The 19,860-nt window shown below is 41.1% G+C and overlaps 1 protein-coding gene across 1 annotated transcript in view; it reads left to right on the forward strand.

Annotated features, from left to right (window-relative positions):
- Positions 1-19,860, forward strand: part of CHR24 (chromatin remodeling 24) — a 60,327-nt gene that overhangs the window by 29,968 nt on the left and 10,499 nt on the right. Inside the window, exons 6-10 of the mRNA XM_087371692.1 lie at positions 7,076-7,183; positions 7,359-7,414; positions 9,857-9,947; positions 19,521-19,658; positions 19,754-19,831. Coding sequence (XP_087227818.1) covers positions 7,076-7,183; positions 7,359-7,414; positions 9,857-9,947; positions 19,521-19,658; positions 19,754-19,831 — 471 coding nt within the window. The remainder of the gene's footprint in view (positions 1-7,075; positions 7,184-7,358; positions 7,415-9,856; positions 9,948-19,520; positions 19,659-19,753; positions 19,832-19,860) is intronic.

The following is a 19,860-nucleotide window of genomic DNA, read 5'->3' on the forward strand; positions in this document are numbered from 1 at the left end:
ACCCCAGAGATAAATACAGGAATTGGGATTACATGGGCTGCAGTAACAGGCAGCAGAACACTCTTCCCTGAAGAAGAGGTTGCTGCTTTGCTGTCTACCTCTCAGGTGGCTACTTCTTCTCAGGGGCGAGGCCTCGACCCTGAGATAGAAATGCAGGGCTGACCTCATAAATTTTGTTGCTGTACATAGTTGTTACATTACTATAAATACCTGTACATATGACTGCTCACATCAAATGTTTTACACTCAATGTCCAGGGCATGTGTGACAGTAGGAAATGGAAATCTGTGTGGCTGTACATTAACAGATTTCAGCTTGACATAGTGGCATTACAAGAGCACAACCAACATATTTATGCAGGCAAGACAGGACACTATTCTGGATATGATATTTTCTATGTTGGGGAGCACTCTTTCTCAGGGGTTGTCCTTCTGATCAAACATGAGCTTCAACCAATCATTGCATTAAATGACAACAAAGGCAGATGGCTTGTTCTCCAATGCATTATTAGAGGAGAGGTGTTTGAATTTGCTTCAGTTTATGCACCTCAGTCCTCTAGAGAAAGAACGACAATTTGGGATTCCATGCAACAATATCCGTGGAGATATCATGCGTACATATGTGGGGATTTCAATAATGCTCCACAACAGGGAGACAACACCTCCAGACATGACCATATGTTATCTCCAGAAAGGCATGCATGGTCTCAACTACTTTTGCATTGGATCTGGTTGACCTTTGGAAGGAATTGCAGCCTTTGTCACCGGGCTACACTTTTCAACATAATGCTCTTTCCGCTTACCAGGCACGTCTGGATCGATGGTATAGTGTCGCTCCCCAACAAAATGGGGATCTCACATGCAAAATGTGGATTGACTATGCCTTTGTGCATTCAGACCATGCACCGCTATGGCTGCGGTTATCTTTTTATGATATGCGAGATGATAGATTGTCACAAAGGAGACATCTAATCATAAACAATAGTTATTTGCAACATGCTGACTTCAAGGCCATGGTTACTGAAGCAGCTCATTGTCTTTCCTCTAGCAGCCATCTTCATGTTGATGGTGTATGGGATTCTTTTATTTCTAAAATGCAAGTGGTGATTAGAGATTATGGCAAGTCTTACATGAAGACTCTGAGGGAAACCATTGCTCGGGCCAAATCTACTTATCAAGATCTCACTGAACTCAGTCATCATCGTTCGTTGTCCATGCATGAGCAAACAACACTATGCCAGGCCAGACATTGTCTTAAACTAAATGATCACAGGAAACTGGCAAAATGGGAGACTAGAGCAAGACAAAGAGCCTTCACAGATAAAGGTTGCTCTTTCAAAGAGTTTTTCAAAAGTTTACATCAGAGGAGAATCAACACAGAAATTTGCAGAGTGCTTATGCCCGATGGATCATGGACTACTTCACGGTCACAGCTTGCCTCTGTTTGTGTGCATCATTTCTCTCAGCAATTTGGCTCTGCAGCTCCTCCCTCGCAACAGATTTTGCTTGCATGAAATTTACTGTTGCAACATGTTTCTCCTATCATTTCCCCTACTCAAGCTTTGGAATTGGAGGACCCCTTTACTGAGAGGGAACTGTCAGATGCGATCAAATCATGTGGAATATGGAAATCCCCAGGATGGGATGGTTTAACAGTCGAGTTTTTTCTAGCATACTGGCCTATTTTGAAGCATTCATTGCTATATATGGTGAATGCTGCGTGGCAAAATCAGAAAATGCCGGACACATGGAAGAGAGGTCTTGTTAAACTCCTTCCCAAAAAACAAATTTGTGAGTCTTTGGCAGACTGGAGACCTATCACTCTTATGCTCGTAATTTACAAAGTCACTATCAAAATGATTGTTAATTGGCTAAAGGGATTTTTACATGATGGGTTGCATCCTGCTCAATATGGCTTTGTCCCGCGTAGGCATATCACAGATAACATTGCTAATGCCTACATTGGAATTGAATATGTCAAATACACACAACAGGAAGTTTTGTTATTGCAAGTTGATATTGCCAAAGCCTTTGATACTGTTCAGTGGGATTTTATTTCATTGACTATGCAGGCATTGGGTTTTGGCACAAAAATGCAGCAACTCATCACTTGGCTATATCAAGATAGTGAAGCTGCCTGCATACTTTCAGGAGATATTTCTCCATCCTGGACTCTTGCTTGCTCTGTCAGGCAAGGATGTCCCTTGAGTGCTTTACTTTTTGCCATAGCCACTCATCCACTACTTCAATATCTGGATCACCTCTTGGACACTGACCAGTTGCATGGTTTGGAGATTCTTGGCAGTCGCAGCATGATTGCTCAGGCATATGCTGATGATTCATTTTTTACTCCAAAAAATACTCGGGCTGATCTGTCCATGATTATGCATGCTCTTTCTACATATGGATTGGCTGTTGGCCTTCGGGTAAATTTTCAAAAATCAAAATTGCTGCCATTACATGCACAGGAATGGCACAACCTTCTGTGGCGTGGGGAAATTGTCCCCGCTTCTCAATTCATTCGACATCTTGGTTATCCTCTAGGCTGGGGACTCTCTGGTCTCTTTTATGTCAGCTATCATGGAAATTTTCTGGCGTTCAAAACATGGCAAGAAAAGTCTCAGATTACTCTCTATGCATCGTCTCTGTTCTCCAAAGATGCATGGGGGTCTGAACATTCTTAATATTCAAATGCATTTACTTGCTCATAGAGGGAAAATGATGATACAGTTTATGCAAGGAGATCAGCCTTGGGCTTTCATGATCCGCTCTCTCTTATTACATCTTCATACATCTGCCTTTGGGAATTGGCAGCCTACTCAGTGGGATTTTTTATTTGGCTCTATCCAAGGCAAGATCAGAGGATGCCCTTTTGTCTCTCGTCTGCTTCTTGATTGGAAACACATTCTATCTCACTTGGAATGGCATGGCAGGGACTCTCTCTCAAGCAACTCTTTGAGGGCAGAGAATATTTTTTGGTCTAAAGTATTCCACCCTCCTTTGGCCATACAAGAACCCCGACGTTCTTATTTTCTCTCCTTCAAAGGCATATCATCTGTGGCGGATGTACTTCAGGAGGATGGCACAATTTTATCTTTTTCTATGGCTGCTCGCAAATATGGCTTGGGAGCTCATTATCGTCCTTTATGGCATAGAATTTCAGCAATGCTCCAACCGTACTTGCTGGTACCTACTTCAGAATCGGCTTGAGGATTGGATTTTATGCTCTCCTTCCTTATACGCCCGTCCTTTGAAGCTTTCACATATCACAGTGTCATCACTATATAAAGTGTTATTACCTCCACCTTGGATTTCCCACAGAGCAAATACTGTTTGGCATATGGATCATCCAATGAAGTGGTGGAGAAAAAGGCTGCGTCTCCTTTGGCATTACAAAGTCCCTCTTCGACAACAGCTTTTCCTGTGGCGAGTTCTCCTTGGCATTTTTCCATCCGGACAGTTACTCGCACACAGACGTATTGCTTCAGCTGTTTGTCACAGATGCCAGCACTCTACTGAATCAGTTTTTCACATCGTTTGGTCCTGTCCAAATACTTCTGATCTCATTGCTCTCATCAGACAGAGGCTTCGACAGCGATTTCCTACTGTTACTTTTGGCAGATTTTTCTGGTTGTTTGGCTTTCATCCACAGAGACAGGGTTTTGATTTATTTTTTGTATGGGTGCGCTATTGGACACTATGGACTTTATGGATGGATAGAAATCATAGAGTCTTTGGTGATCCACTATTTTCATCCTTTGTTTTTTTCAAACGATCTCTGCAACAATCATTCTACGATTGTTTTCAGACTCGTTTGATTGATCAGGATGTGTATACAGCTTATACTGAGATCTTTAGCTGAGTAGTAGCTACTTTGAAGTAACTATGAATGTAATTACTCTACAGAAATAAAAGATTTCTTCCCACAAAAAAAAAGTGTGTGTGTGTGTTGAGGCCAGGCAAAGGGCTTTCTGTAATAAGGGTTGTTTATCTCTAAAGAGCTTTTCAAAATCTTGACCTATAAGAGAGTTTGAAAACATTTATTGACTTTTGACACTTGGTCGCTTGCTCAGGCTTGTGTCACTTTCACATGTTATGCAGTGGAGGCACCTTTCAAAGAAAGGAAACTAATGCAATAAAAACATGTGGCAAATGGAGTCTTCGGGTTGGGATGGTCTCACTGTAGAGTTCTTTCTTGCATATTGGAATGTCCTCAAGCTTGCTTTATTGCAGCTTGGTAAAATCAGCAAATGCTAGATGCTTGGAAAAAAAGAGATTGGTTAAATTGCTCTGGAAGAAGCATTTGTGTGAATCATTTGCTGATTGGAGACCCATTACACTTATGCTTGTCATTTATAGGATGGTTGCTGAAATGGTGGTTAATCGAATCAAAGGTCTCCTACATCCTACCCAATATGGCTTCATTCCTTGTAGACATATCACGGACAATGCTGACGATCCCAATGTTGGGATAGAAGAGACATCAGCAAGATGTATTTCATCTCGTAGACAATGCAATGTTTGGGATTTAGGAAAAAAATGCAGCATGTTATTTATTAGCTATACTGTGACGGTAAAGTTGCTTGCATTCTATTTGGGATTATATCTAACCAGTGGACTCCATCATTTGATATGTTAGGGATGCCCTTTTAGTGCATTGCCACATGCAATAGCCACTCATTCGATGCTTTGGTACATAGATCATCTTGTGGCTATAGGTAGCTTGTATCGTTTGGAGATTAATCGAAGAAAGTTAATGATCATGCAATCGTATGTTGATGATTCTTTCTTCACTCCTAAGAATACTAAGAAGGATCTTTTGCAACTCATTCATGCTTTATCATTGTATGGCTTGGCTCCGAAGGTGAAGCTTTTTAAAATCTAAGCTTCTCCCATTGCATGCTAAAGAATGGCATCGTCTTTTATGGCCTTCGGGAAATTGTCTTGCCCATGCAGCTTGTGCGCCATCTTGGTTATTCTTTGGGTGGATGGTCACTTGCCACAAATAGACGGATTGGGTGCTCATAAAGCTTAGTAAGACGTGGAATATTGGAACTTAGCTACTTGGCCATTGCACGTTTGACTCCGTATGGTCTAGTTAATTTGGGTTGCCTACATATAAATATTTTTGCCTTTGAGGACGTTTGGCAAGAAGGATATTGCACGCTTCATGTCCAATCTATGGAGACTTTTTGGCGGTCGAAGCATGGTCGTAAGATAATTAGGTTACTCTCCATGCAGCGCCTCTTTCACCAAAGATGCATGGCTGTCTAAATATCTTGAATATTCGTATATACCTCTTGGCAATAAAGTGAAAATGATGCTGGAATTTATGCAAGGTGATTGGCCTTGGGCTGTTATGATGTGTCGCTTTTGAGTGCTCATGCCTTTGGTCATTCGCAGCCCAATCAATGGGATATTCTTCTAGGGTATATCGATGGTAGAGTTAAGGGATGCCCTTTTGTCTTCTGAATGTTTTTGGAAATCATCTCTCATCGTAAATGGCATGGTCGCGACTCTCGTGATGGACATTCCTTGTGTGCTGAGAGTTTGCATTAGTCAAGATGTTTGATCATCTGCTGGCCTTGCAGGAGCCCTAACACTTATATTTTATTTGGTCTAAAAGGGATTCATGTTGTGGGAGCGATGCTAATGATACTTCGCTATCTTTTTCTTTTGTAGTCAGACAATATGGATTGGGACTGCATTATTGACATCTTTGACATTATCTTTCTTAGATGCTTCAATGTTTCCTACTGGTGTTAACTCTTGAGCTCACCTTAAGGATTTGGCCCTTCATTGCCTAATAGTGCAACTCATATTTGGTCCATAAATCATAATGCAAAGTGATGACAAAAAAGATTGTGGCAGCTTTGGTGCTGCAAACTGCCTCTTTGTCAACAGATTTTCTTGTGATGGATTATGCTTGGAGTTATTCCATTTTGACAACTCTTGGCACGTGGACATATTGCTCTTATTGTTTGTCATAGATGTTTGGCTCCAAGGGAATCCTTGCCTCATGTATTTTGGCATTGCCTTGAGACTCTTGACTTTTTACATTTTCTACAGCAATTTCTTTGGGATCGAATTCCTATGCTTGCTTTGGCAAGTATTTTTGGCTATTTGGGATCCACCCACAAAGGCAAGGGTTTGACCCTTTCGATATTGGTGAGTTTGGACTCTATGCAAAGATACAAATCATAGACTCCTTAGTGATTTAACTTTATCCAGGTATCATTTCTTCAGGATGTCACTGCAGCAATTATTCTTTGATTGTTTGCGTGCTCATCAAATAAATGTCTTACAATGATATTTTTTAGTCGCATGTCTTCGATCTTGGTAGTGCTCATTGGAATATAAAGTTGCATAGATTTCGCCCAAAAAACAAGAGAGTGTATACTTGTGTGTGTAACGCGCGCGCGTGTGTGTGTGTGGCGGGTATTCACCTCTTCTGAGGTTTCCCACAGAGAAATATCAAATTTCACAAAAAAAAGTGTGTGTATATATGGTGGGATCTAGATTATCCTGCCTTTTTCTTTTATAATCTTTTGATGTTTGTAGTTGGTTGTCCCTTTCTTTGGGATTGTTCTTTGTAATATAATGATAAATGGATTTCACCCCAAAAAAAAAAGTGTGGGGATGGCATTGTTGCAAAAGAAGGATGTTTACATCTTGATAACGTTTTCTAAAACCGTGGTTTCTAAAGCATTTTGGGGTGGGCCCACTTGCCCACCCACCTAAAATGAAAATTTTAAAAGCCTATTTGAAGTTGCAACATTTTGGTTTTCTTATCTCGTAGCCAATGTCCAAAGTCTCTTGAGGTCAGTGTCAATGGTCAAGTTTCATGTTCATGACTCATTATTACCTTTTTTTGAGTGTCTCTTAGTTGAGGGTTATGAGAGTATATGATGTCGTGCCTTTAACAGTTTCAATAGAGTTCATGTGGAAGAACTAGGATTCAAAATTTTGTTGAGGGATTTGAAATGCTATGATATTCATTCTTGGATTGAAAGCAACATATTTTTAATAATTTGAATATCATAAAAAGCTGTACAATTTTGGTGATTGATATTCAGGGTCATTTGATCAAGAATCCAAGTACTCAACGGGCCAAGAGTCTACGTGCAATTCCATCTGCTCATCATATTGTCCTGAGTGGCACTCCTATTCAAAATAATCTTAGGGTAATGCCAAGCGTGGTATTAAAATGCTGATTTCTTGGTTGTTCTATTGGAGAAGATTGGGGGCTAAAGGCAAAAACATTCTTTGTCTATTTCTTCTATGCTTCTTGTTAGTTTTAAGGTCTTACTTGTAAGATATTCAAAGCTACAAGCTAACATTTTGTTGGATTGTTTGCAGGAAATGTGGGCTTTGTTTGATTTTTGCTGCCCTGAACTCTTGGGGGACAAAAAAGAGTGAGTAAAACATTGTCTTAAGAGTTTTTTTTTTTTGGGAGCATCGTAGATGTTCTCATGGTCCTCTTGGTTATGCAACATATATTTTATCTGAAACACAAAAATCCCCTACATTGGGCTTCACAAGGCATGCCAACTTTTATTGAAACACAAAAAATCCTCTACATTGGGGCTTGTAACGCAAGTCATCTTCAACAATGGGATCAAAACCACATGCCTTACAACATATTAAAGTGCAAGAAATTAAGGACTTGTTGGGGGAAACAATGCCCATTTGTGAACTCTAGGACAAGAGGGTGAGCAAAACATTGTGCTAGTAGGTACTCTTTAAAAAAAAGTCTTATCTCTTAGGAGCGAGTTTTCGTGGAATGAAGTGTTGACAAATATGGTTCTCTAGTTCATCTACAACAGTACGAGAATATGTAGAGGGTTGCACAATCACAATTATTTTGTAGGAGATTTTTGGAAGACATGACCAAGTTCCATAGCTATTGTTTGGTCATATAGATCACAAAGAAAGCTGCATTGCCCTCTCTAGTGACTTCGTGTTTTATGCTTTGTCAAAACACATTGAGGTTATGTGTTAGATGTTGCAATCCCACACTAACACACCTTTCTCTTCAAGCCGCACAAATGTTGGCTTGGCTAGATACCGCTAGCAAAAAGTGTGCTAAATGTCTTCTAAATTCAGTAGCTTCGTGAAAAGAGCTCAAACTGACCTGCTTGGACATTTGTGCATTAGTTCATAGCACATTTTAAATTGTCAAGTGAATGAAAGAGCAATTTGAATGTTTAGGTGGTAACGTGGTTTTGTCTCATTTGCAAAGGGTTTGGTTTGGAAGATCTATTTTAGCATCTGCTTTTTCGAGATATGTATAGCAAACTTGCCATACGGGGAAACTTTGTTAAGAGTATGGAATGTTCCCAGAGATGAAGTCATAGATCCTATCGAAACCAATGTGGTAGATGCTAGGTATCTCCCAAGCCGATTGTCATATCGTCCACAAAGTGAGACATGAGGTGGTGTTGCAACATGTTCATTAGCTGTCTCTAGATATAATTGGGGATCTAGACTTGCATTTGTTTGGTTTTCATGTTGAATTTTTGTTTGTGTTAGCTACATAAGGGAAGGATGGAAGAGATCAAAAACCTCATGAAACAACACAAACCGACCAGAACTTGTCCTCAATAGACTGAATTGCAACACCGAAATGCTCAATCAGGCCTCTAAGAGCATTCCATAGGGTTTGCTCTCTTTATGTGATATATGGGCTCATGCTGAATACATAAAGCGTCCAATTGATTTAATCGTTAAATTCTTAATCTCCAACAATGCTAACCAAGCACTTATGCATAAGTAGGGGACCTTGGTCTGTAGTTGCCATTCTCTCTTAATCCAGCCTCAAGAAATGGAGCTTCATATATCCCAACAGATGGACACTCTTCCCAGTCTTCTAACCATGTATTGGCATTCAATGGGCCACGAGAAGCGCGCTACACTTGACTCCTTCAGAGATGATCCCATTTAGTGTCGTTCATGACATTGTCATTTTTATGAATCAAAGCTCTAGGCAAGCCAAACTTGATCATTTCTTTCCCATGTTGTCTATTTGCTTATATCTAATGGTAGTAAGGACTCTTGCTGGTTGTAGCCCAAAAGAGAAAAAAACCTAGTCTTGTAAGCAATTCTTGTGCACATGTGCTATTGCTAGAGCAATTTGTGAAGGAGAGTAAAAACTGGTCAGACTTTAATTGAGGAGTATGGAGAAAGATGTTTCTTGTTTTGTTTTGCATGAGGATGACTTAGGTGGCGGCTTTGTATGCTACATAATGTAGTTGTATGGTGTTCTAGAGCATCCGCTAAGGAATATCTATTTGTTGAGTTTAAGTCTTATAGCAGTTGTAGCTTGAATGAAGAGATTTTGGACTACTTTTTGATTAGCCTTCTCATTTAGTGTAGCCTTCATCATGGCTGAGTGTACCCTTCACCTCCGGAGTGCCGACAGAAACTCAGTACGAAGACTTTGTATAAATGGATGCTTAAGTATGTGAGGGTGTGTGGATTTGTATGTGTGAGCATATTTTTATACTATGGTCTACCCCCACTGTCGGGCGTTGATGACGTCAGTGGGGATGTCATAGTAGCTAGTCCCTGCTATGTGTGATGAAGTTTATGGTTTTCAACCTTGTGAGTGACTATCATGAGATTGAAACTGCACTATGTTGTGTTTTTAGAGGATGAGTTTGGGAATGTTCTTGGATTCATCTAGGTATATAATAGCAGAGTATGACCTTATGAAGACTAGAAAGCACCTCTTTTGTTGCTCTTTCTTAGGCACCTCTTTTGTTGCTCTTTCTTAGTCCTTGTATTTTAAAATTTTGATCGAATCTAACATGCTACCTTCTTATGAGTGTATTAGTTTTAAAATTTTTTCCCCATAGATTCAAAGCACAATATGAAGATGCTATTTTAAGCGCAAACAACAAGGATGCCACAGAAAGGCAAAGGAGAATTGGTTCCGGTGTTGCACAGGTACTCATGCTTTGCAAGTGGAGCTTTGGTTGTCAACTTGTGCAATAAGGCCATTGTGATGAGCATCTTGGTTTATTTGCCGTCCTTGTGGATCAATTAGTCCATTGTGATGAGTAGTTTGTGGGTTTTACAAGTTTAGTTGCCTTTATTGTGATAACTTTTGAAGTACATGAGCTACATATATGTGCGTGTGCACTTACACACACACACACACGAACATACACATACACATGCACATACACACACACATGCGCAGAGATAGATAGATAGATAGATAGAGAGAGAGAGAGAGAGAGAGAGAGAGAGAGAGATGTATTGACGTCTTCTAGAGGCCACGAACAATTACAAAAGTAACCCATACAAGCCACTGTGGGCTGAAGCAAAGGGCTTGCTAAGGCCCTTTGTTGAGTACTAAGCACTAAGCTAAAACAAATACAACAAAAACTAGTACTCAAACTCAAGGTCAAAATACATACCCTGGTGCCATCCGTATTGCTCCTTGTTGCTCCTATGAGGTGCGAAAATATCTCGTATCTGTGTTTGTCAGGTTGTTTCTCTTGGTAGTTAGGGATGTGGTCTTTGTGATCTTTGTATACGGCGGGCCATGTCGATAGTGACCTCTCTGGTCGGGCGATTCCTTGCAAATATGGCTATGAGGGGTGGACCTCCATCATGTGTGCCCTGGTACATCTTTGCATCTTTGACTGTGTCTCTCCACATCGTCGTCTCATCCTATTGACCCACTCTGCCCTCATGTCATCTATCCTCCTCAACTCTGCTATGTTTAGAGAGAGAGAGAGAGAGAGCGAGAGAGAGAGAGAGAGAGAGAGAGAGAGAGAGAGGTATACATGTATGTCTGTTACATACATACATACCAATGTTTGGGGGGGGGGAGAGAGAGAGGTATACATGTATGTCTGTGTGTGCGTGTGCGTAGAGAAAGAAAGAAAGAAAGAAAGAAAGAACGAGAGTTTATTAGCGTCCTCGGGGGGCCAAAAATGACCCATGGGACCCGTCTCGATACAATGTAAAAAGAGTCTTCTCAAGGAGAGAGGTCAGGAGTCTATGAGTTCCTGATGACAGGTAAAAAGACGAGTGACAAAAGATCCCAATGCTGCCGAAGAGGCAGTGGAGAGAACTGATGTCAACTTAGCCGAGTCCCCCAGTATCTGCTGGTAGTCCTCTTTGATATGTGTATATCGGGGGCACTGTAGAGCTGCATGTGCCTCTGTCTCAACTGTCTGCATGTCACAAAGGGTACAGACTCTAGCATGTCTAGGCTGGTGTATCCAAGCTCCCTGCTCAATGGCAAATGTATGAGATCTGGTACGGAACCTGGCGATGTTTCTGCGATATAGAAGGGGGATAGGTGTGCTAATATAAGACTGAGCATGAGTCTCTATGGACATGTATGTAGACCAACATGTGGGATTTATGTTGTCTTGGTAATATTCCAGCTTTACCCTCTTTTCACTTGTCAACGAGTGATTCCGCAAAGTGCTCAATAAAGATAGTTGAAACTCTTGCATGTTGACCTTTTCAGGCGGCATGATCAAATATGCTTCCACTTTCCGTCCGCTGAACCATTTTCTTATGTCGGTTGCCCATCCTGTGCAGATGACCTTACTTTTGTAGTTCTTTTGAAGCTTTGTGCTGGCATTCCATGCTTTATGAGGCAGCCTATCAGGTTGCATTTGCTGCACCTCTATTAGGTATTGCATAACTCTGATCAATGCATGAAATTCAATTGGTCTTCTTCCCGTTTCCAATAGAAGTATTGAGTATGGAGTAGTGGGTTTGACACCAAGGTGTCTCCTTAGGAAAGCTTTTTGCATTTTCTCAATATCATTCCATGTAGAGGCTGAAATGCTGCCTCCCCCTACTTCCACTCCATATAATACTGTCTGCATTACATATGCATCAAACAATATATTTCGAATTTTCCAATTCCTAGTGTCGGTGTGCCTGCAATCATTCTCAAGCTGGTAGTACTTCCCCCAACCAGTGTCCATCCTTCTATGTATACATTGCCACCATCTGTGATGTGCTGGGATATCAACCCCTAAGTATTTGAAGGTGCTGACATACTCAATGATCTGTCCATCAAAGGTGATCTTAGGGGGATGTTTTGGCTGATTGGTACAAACTGCCATCATCTTTGTTTTTCCGACATTTACTTGCAGCCCGCTTTCCCTACAAAGAGAGAGAGAGAGAGAGAGAGAGAGAGAGAGAGAGAGAGAGAGGTATACATGTATGTCTGTTACATACATACATACCAATGTTTGGGGGGGAGAGAGAGAGAGAGAGAGAGAGAGAGAGAGAGAGAGGTATACATGTATGTCTGTCTGTGCGTGCGCGTGTGCGTACGTACATACTAATTTTTACATTGAAGATTGTTCAATAAAACATTTGTAAAACCACAGTTCAATCCGTACGCGTATGGGCAGTTTTTTCGTTTGCCATCCATATGGCCGTACAGCCTTGCATACATGCCTTTTTTTTGGGGGAAAAAAAGGTGCTTAAACCTTGGAAAACATGTTTTCGGTACTATTCTAATCCGTATGCCTGCAATGTGTACTGTCCTGACTCCTGTTTGCTCCTTGCTACTCTTGGCTCGTCTTGAGTCATGACTGTTGGCCGACTTGGTTGTGGTTGGCTTCAAGGCGGTTCTCAAGGGCCTATATAAGTAGCCCTTTCCCCCTTTATTCAACAGGTCACCTTGCATCTCCAACCCTTGTGCAGCCTCTACCTGCTCCAAAAGTCACCGTATAGTTGCTGGCATAAGGCTGCGTTGTGTTGGAGATTGCCTTAGCTCTTAGGATTTGTACACTACCTGCATTGGAAGTTGGAGCAAGTATCAAGGCATGGCTATGGCTGCTCTCTTTTCGAATTTTCTAGTAGCTTTGGCTGCTCTCTTTTGAGTTCTTTAGTTTAGTTAATGGAGATCTTCAACAGGGCTTCAAGTCCTCTCTTGCAAACTGCTCTTTTGCCTTATTTTCCCTCTTTTAGCAAATTTCCAGCTTGCAGGTCTACAAATGGGAAGATCAAAAGGACCAAAATGGGAATTTGTAGAGGTGTTGAAACCTTTGGGGAAGGGCCAGTACACTTCTCAATGCAAGTACTGCCCTCATACATGGGATGGAGGACCGACCCGCATAAAGGCACATTTTCTTAGGCTTGGGGGCTTAGGGGTTGAGAAGTGTACCGCTCCTCCCGAAAATGTGAAAGATATTTGTCGAAGATTGCATGTAAAGGTAGCTCTGAAAACGGCTGTAGTATAGATTGATGCATATGTAGCTGATTTGGGGGATGCCTCAATGAGTGGTCAAGTGAAAGTGCAGCATATGAGCCAAAACAAAAGAAACAGAAGAAGTCAAAGGGAGCCTTGGCCAAGGCATCGGAGTCACAGGCATGGAATGATGCATACATTGCTCTCGGTGGTTTTTTCTTTGTAGAGGACATTCCTCATTGGAAGATGAGGAGTCCTTATTTTTTGGAGATGGTTTGTGCAATTGGCCAAGTTGGGCCTATCTTCAAGCCTTCATTCTACAACATTTTGCATACGAAGGAGCTAAATAATGAAACAGGATGCATAGATCAAGAGATGCTGCAGCTTTGGGATAAGTGAAAAAAATATGGCTGCAGCATAACTTGTGAGGGTTGGTCTGACACTCCGTGTTGACCTATAACCAACATCATGGTCTCATGCATTTTTGGCTCAGCCTTCTTGGAGCCAGTGGACACAAGTGGGTAGTATAAGTCAAGGGCGTACATTTTTGGGAGTGCCGACAGAAACTCAGTACGAAGACTTTGTATAAATGGATGCTCAAGTATGTGTGGGTGTGTGGATTTGTATGTGTGAGCATATTTTTATACTATGGTCTACACCCACTGTTGGGCGCTGATGATGTCAGTGGGGATGTCATAGTAGCTAGTCCCTACTATGCATGATGGAGTTTATGGTTTTCAACCTTGTGAGTGACTATCATGAGATTGAAACTGCACTATGTTGTGTTTTTAGAGGATGAGTTTGGGAATGTTCCTGGATTCATCTAGGTATATGCTTCTGCCGTATTAGCGGACATGCAAATTTCACCTTGTGAAGTTTTCGTCCAAGTTGCGGCTTGCTGGTATTGTGATAATTCTTTCTATCTTAAATGGTGCGTTGCCCTATCAGCTAGATTTAGATTTAGATGCTCATTGGGGAGAGACTAAAATGAAAATGTTTAGACTTCACAAGCAGTTGTAGCTTGAATGAAGAGATTTTGGACTACGTTTTGATTAGCCTTCTCCTGTAGTGCTAGCCTTCATCATGGCTGAGTCTGCCCTTCACCTCCGGAGTGCCGACAGAAACTTAGTACGAAGACTTTGTATAAATGGATGCTCAAGTATGTGTGGGTGTGTGGATTTGTATGTGTGAGAGCATATTTTTATACTATGGTCTACACCCACTGTTGGGCGCTGATGACGTCAGTGGGGATGTCATAGTAGCTAGTCCCTACTATGCATGATGGAGTTTATGGTTTTCAATCTTGTGAGTGACTATCATGAGATTGAAACTGCACTATGTTGTGTTTTTAGAAAATGAGTTTGGGAATGTTCCTGGATTCATCTAGGTATATACATTTTTGGGATATTGAAAGATGCCATTCTTGACGTTGGGGCTGAAAATGTGATGCATTTGTGTTATGGATAATGCATCTGACTGTGTGCGGATAGGAGAATTGGTGGAGGAAGAGTGGCCCCATATTGATGCACATGCCATTGCCCCGACCTCTTGTTTGAGGACATTGGAAAGCTTATATGGGTGAAGCCAGTGTTGGTACATGCTAAGATGATTGTGAGTTACCCAGAAACACACCGTGTTAGCAATGTATAGACATTTCAGCAAGAAGGAATTGGTGAAATCTGCACAAACACAGCTTCCTTACATGTTTATCATGGTAGCAAACTTGTTGGATGAGAGGGCATACAATGGATTGCGCTGCATGGTTGTCAGTGATGAGTATTGTAGGAGGAAGGTGTCACAGGCTGTGAAAGCACAACATGTATCTTCTATTATATTGGGTGCTTCATTTTGACAGGATGCAAGACTCATTTGTGAAGCTTTGTGCACCTATCCTTTGCTTGGTTGATACGGAAGGGGCTACCATGGACTTGTATATGAGCTTACTGATTGGATGGTGGAGAAGATAGCAACCATTGATGGTATTGACTCCTCAAAGCTGGCTCATGTCAGAGCCTGTGTGTTAATAGGTGGGATATGATGCACTCTACATTGCACGCGTTAGGTTTTGTTCTCCATCCTATTTGGAGAGAGAAAAATCTAGATGGTGACAAGGAGGTGCATGATGGGTGGATGAATGTCATAGAGCGGTACACGAAGTATGATGTTGAGAGCCAGGACCTTATGCGATGAGTTGGATATTTATAAGTCCATGTCAGGCACATTTACTCGTGCGATTACGAAGGATGAAAAGAGAATGTATTGTTAGAAATAGACCAACAGAGGGTACGCACAGCGGAAAACTGATAGAATAGCCCAGGAGCTCACACAGTGTGTGTGGGGAGTGGAATCACAAACTTCTTAAACTTATGTGCATCAAATAGATGTGCAGACTCATCAATAGACAATGAAACAGACAGATATAGAAGCTACCAAAAGAATATATATTTCCATCCAAAGCTATGGACACAATACAAAAGAGAGATATCATGGTCCTTTGATCTTACCACGAAGTACTTCTACTATCTGCCGGATACCTCTAGACTTGAGCTCGTGTGCTCCACCTCGAGTTTATGTAGATACTCCATCCAGATCACAACACCTTACTACCCTGAGAGACAGCCAATGTTCAGCCGTTGAAAGCTCAGTCTGGAGCACATCTTCTACTCTCCTTCACCTCCAAGTTGAGGCCCTAGGAAGTGTCTTCTGGCTGCTCCTGTCTGCTGCCTTTTGTGCTGAGTTGCTGGATACAAAATGAGGCCCAAGGCCTCTGGATACAAAATGAGGCCTAGGGCCTCTCCTTTTATAGGCTCCAAGAGCCCTCTGACATGGCCGACTTTTCCAGGCCAAAATGGCTGACTTTGTGTGCCCCCAAAAACCGACCTGGTTGGCTGCCCCTACCAGCCCAACCAGGGCCCTATATAAGGGTTTTCACTTGCCCTTTCAGGCCTGCTAGTTCTGCCTTTGTTCAGCCCTCTAGTCAGGCCTGGTTGGCTGACTATATCAAGCCCAACCAGCCTGTCCATCAAGGTCTTCTCCTCTGCTGTCCACCTGCCATGCATTGCGCCAGTTCCAGGGCCTTGCTGCAGATTAATTTCCTGCACACAAGCACTGCCAACAGGTTTGCCTGTTAGTTGTCTTTCTCCTGGGTATATTGTGCCATCTGGTGCTGCTCCAAAGCTGCCTTTGCCAGGCCAGCTTCAAGCTAAGTATCCATAGCCAACTTTCCTTCCATGAGCTCCATTTGTTGCAGCCACCATGGCTCCTCCACGTACCTCACTTTTCTTCACTCTTTGATTCCTACCCACATGGCAAACATAACCTTGCCCATGTGTCAGTCTCTCAAGACCGAGGTTAACCCTCCCCCCTCCTCCCCCAGGCTCTCCTCATTTGGGGGCTTCAAGACGGGGAGGTGACCTTTCCAACATGCACTATGGTGGGAAGCATTTGTGGCTCACACGCCAAATTTGCAGCGGTTGGCTCTTGGAGTGCTCTCGCAAGGCACATGTGCTTCTCCTTGTGAGAGGAATTGGACCGCATTCTCTCTTATCTAGACTAAAAGAAGGATTAGGTTGCCACCAAAGAATATCGAGAAATTAGTATGTATTCATACTAATTTGCGTCTCATCTCCAAAATCAAGGAAAGGGGATTTGAGAAGATAGAAGTGCCCCTGGAAATGATCAACAAGGAGAAGGATGATTAGAGGCTACTCGCTTTGCAAGCGGATACAGAGGGAGAAGAGACTGCAATCCCTATTGTTTACAGGAAGGATGGATATTGCTGTAGCTTCAAGCATCTCTAGTCTTTTGGGGTCCCATGGTGATGCATATGAGGATGATAGTGATTAGGAGGAGGAGGAGGAGGAGGATGATGGCAGTGATGCTGATGACGATGAATGATGAGGATGAGCAAGAGGATGAGGATGAGGATGAAGATGTAGCTTGAGACTTGAGCCTCATTGTGATGCATTTCAGGCTTCAGGCTTTATTTATATTTTTGAGCGGTGGCAGCCTTTTCTTATATGATATTTTGCCTTTGATGTTTTGGTTTAGTACCTACTTCCTTTGATCATGATGTTCTGGTGTAGTATTTATCTATGATCTGTATTGACACTATGTATAAGAATCTAGATGACTCTGGTTTGTGGAGGTTGGACTCTTTCATGAATCATGAGTCATGTCTTCAAAATTAATGCAAGTTGAAAGTTGAAAGTTTTGTAGCTCTATGTCAATTTAATGTGTACAATGTATATTTTTTTGTTTTTTTGGGGGTAGAATTAGGGTCATGTACGTTTCAACTGCAGGGGCTGAACCCTGCTCCAATCATACTTCCGTACTCGTATGACGTATGCGTATGGTAACGTATGGAAAAAACATTGTGTACAACTACTTTGTTGAAAAAAAAAAATTACTCTTTTTTTTTTGGAGTGGTAGGTTTTGAGATGCTTTTCCGTAGTTTTTTCTAATTGATTGCATGTATCTATGTGTTAATATACCAAGAGGCTTAACCTGATTGGCAAGAGGTAGCAACTTGTCGAAGCTTTTTCGTTTTGTCACTGTAATAAATGTTGAAAGATTTGAAATGTACAACAAAATAACTTGTTTGTTGGAGCATTTGAAGCAAAAAATTCCAAGTGAGTTCTATGAGTGAAAGTTGTGGCGAGGAATATATTGTATGAGATCATGTAGTGAGGACAATTGTTTTTGAGTGTCTAAAAGGAAATCTTGTAGAGCAATCCTTCTAGAAGGTTCCAAGGATAAGGAAATCTTGAGATGCAAATAAAGAAGAGCTTGGGTGACAAATTTAAGGTAATATGAAAAGGAAAGTTGAATGTTGGAGCTCTTGTAATCTCTATATAAGAGCAAGCTATTGTATATGCATGAATTCACGAATCACGTCAAAGAGAACAATAAAGAATTGCTGTTGTACTTAGAATCCTAGAGAAATGGGATTAGCATGTGTTGATACTTGTGCCTAGGTCTATAGCTTGGTCATGATTATGTTTCATACTTCTTTGGGGAGAGATTCTGTTTGAGAGACATTGTCGAGAGTTTGAATTTGTGTTATAGTCTCATGGTGAATTGTAGTAATAGCAGCATGATGAAAGTACACAGCAAGAAAGAAGAATCATTAAAGACCAAAAGAACGAAGATGGGATTTGTTCCAGACTCATGTATTGGATGGTAATTTGAGAACATATATCGTATAGAAAAAAAAATAGCTGAGGTATTGGATCTGAAGAATTTCCTTCTAGACTAAGGCATACACGCGTTAGTATTGAAAACAATGCGTATGTTTGTTTTTGCTTAATTTTGTACTGGCACTACCTACATATGCAGAGGCTTCATCTTCTTCTTATCGGATGTAAGCAAAGCAAATAGTAAATAGGCATATGGATGATTTTAAGGAGTTATAAACACCAATGTTTCAAGGAACAAAGTTATAGTAGATGATGAAGCATCTTTTGATTGTAAAGCTTATGGAAGTGTAATTGGGAGACTTATTTAGTTGATGAATAGATTAGATATCAGTTTTGCACTAAGGAGGGGTAAATTGAATGGCAAGGTGGAAGAGAATTTTCTGGTATATTAAAGGACCAAGCAATTATATGTGCTCAATTATGGTATGTTTTATGGTTTAGATAATACAAAAGTACTTTTGAAATTTTGCTATCTAGATTTGACAACAGATTGCATGATAAAAAATCTACTACCACGATTTTTTAAACATTGGGACTGTGATGTATAATGGGACAAGTAAGAAACAAACTACAATTTCGCTATCATCTAGTGAAACAAACCACAAGGTACAAGCGTCAGGAGTTTGTGAAGTGGTGTAGCTAGGATGTATTTTGATGGACATGTAATGGGTCATTCAGGGAGGTACAAAGAATCCAGGTTGCAAGCACTAAACGTATTGCATTATAAGGTTATAGAATAAACTCAAGAAGGATGAGTGAGTTATAATACATTGAATTTGTAAGATGGGATGATGGAAGAAAGGGCTCACTAAAGAAAGAAAGCAGAGTGAAAAAGGGGGCTCAAGAGTATGCTAGTCATGAGAGAGAGAGAAAGGCAAAGAGTGGGATAAACGGACATGATTCTGTTTAGTCTTGCTTATTCTGAGAATTGACAATATTGCTGAGTTTTTGTATCAATGTCATTCTCTTATCCTCTTTCACTTCGAAAATGGACTTTATTATGATGTTTGGTTTGCATATATTCTCCAGGCTTGGATAAGTGCTCAATTGTGGAACTCGTTGCTTACTGATTCTGTAATGTACTATCAGGGCTTCATTTTTTTGATCTGAGCTTATAATACTATGGATTTTTAAATATATTTTCAGGAGCTTCGTAAGCGCATTGCTCCGTTCTTTTTGCGGCGGTTGAAGAGTGAGGTCTTCTCTGTGTCTAACGATGTAGCAGATCGAAAACTCTCTCGTAAAAATGATATTATTGTGTGGCTTCGACTCACTGAGCTTCAGGTGCTACTAGTTTGAGAATGAATATTCCTATTATTGCATTGCACGCTTGAATCTTATTAGGGCTTAAATTGATAGTCTTAATCTTTCTTTTGTAGAGACAACTGTATACTGCTTTCCTTGAAAGCGAAACAGCACATCAATCTTTGGATGGTTCCGCTTTGGCCGCTCTAACTGTAAGAGTTACATTAATCTTCCTGCCTTG

This window comes from Dipteris shenzhenensis, chromosome 33 (genome assembly GCF_047967505.1).
Source record: "Dipteris shenzhenensis isolate YYH24624 ecotype China chromosome 33, Dip_SZ_1.0, whole genome shotgun sequence".
NCBI classification, from domain to species: Eukaryota; Viridiplantae; Streptophyta; class Polypodiopsida; order Gleicheniales; family Dipteridaceae; genus Dipteris; species Dipteris shenzhenensis.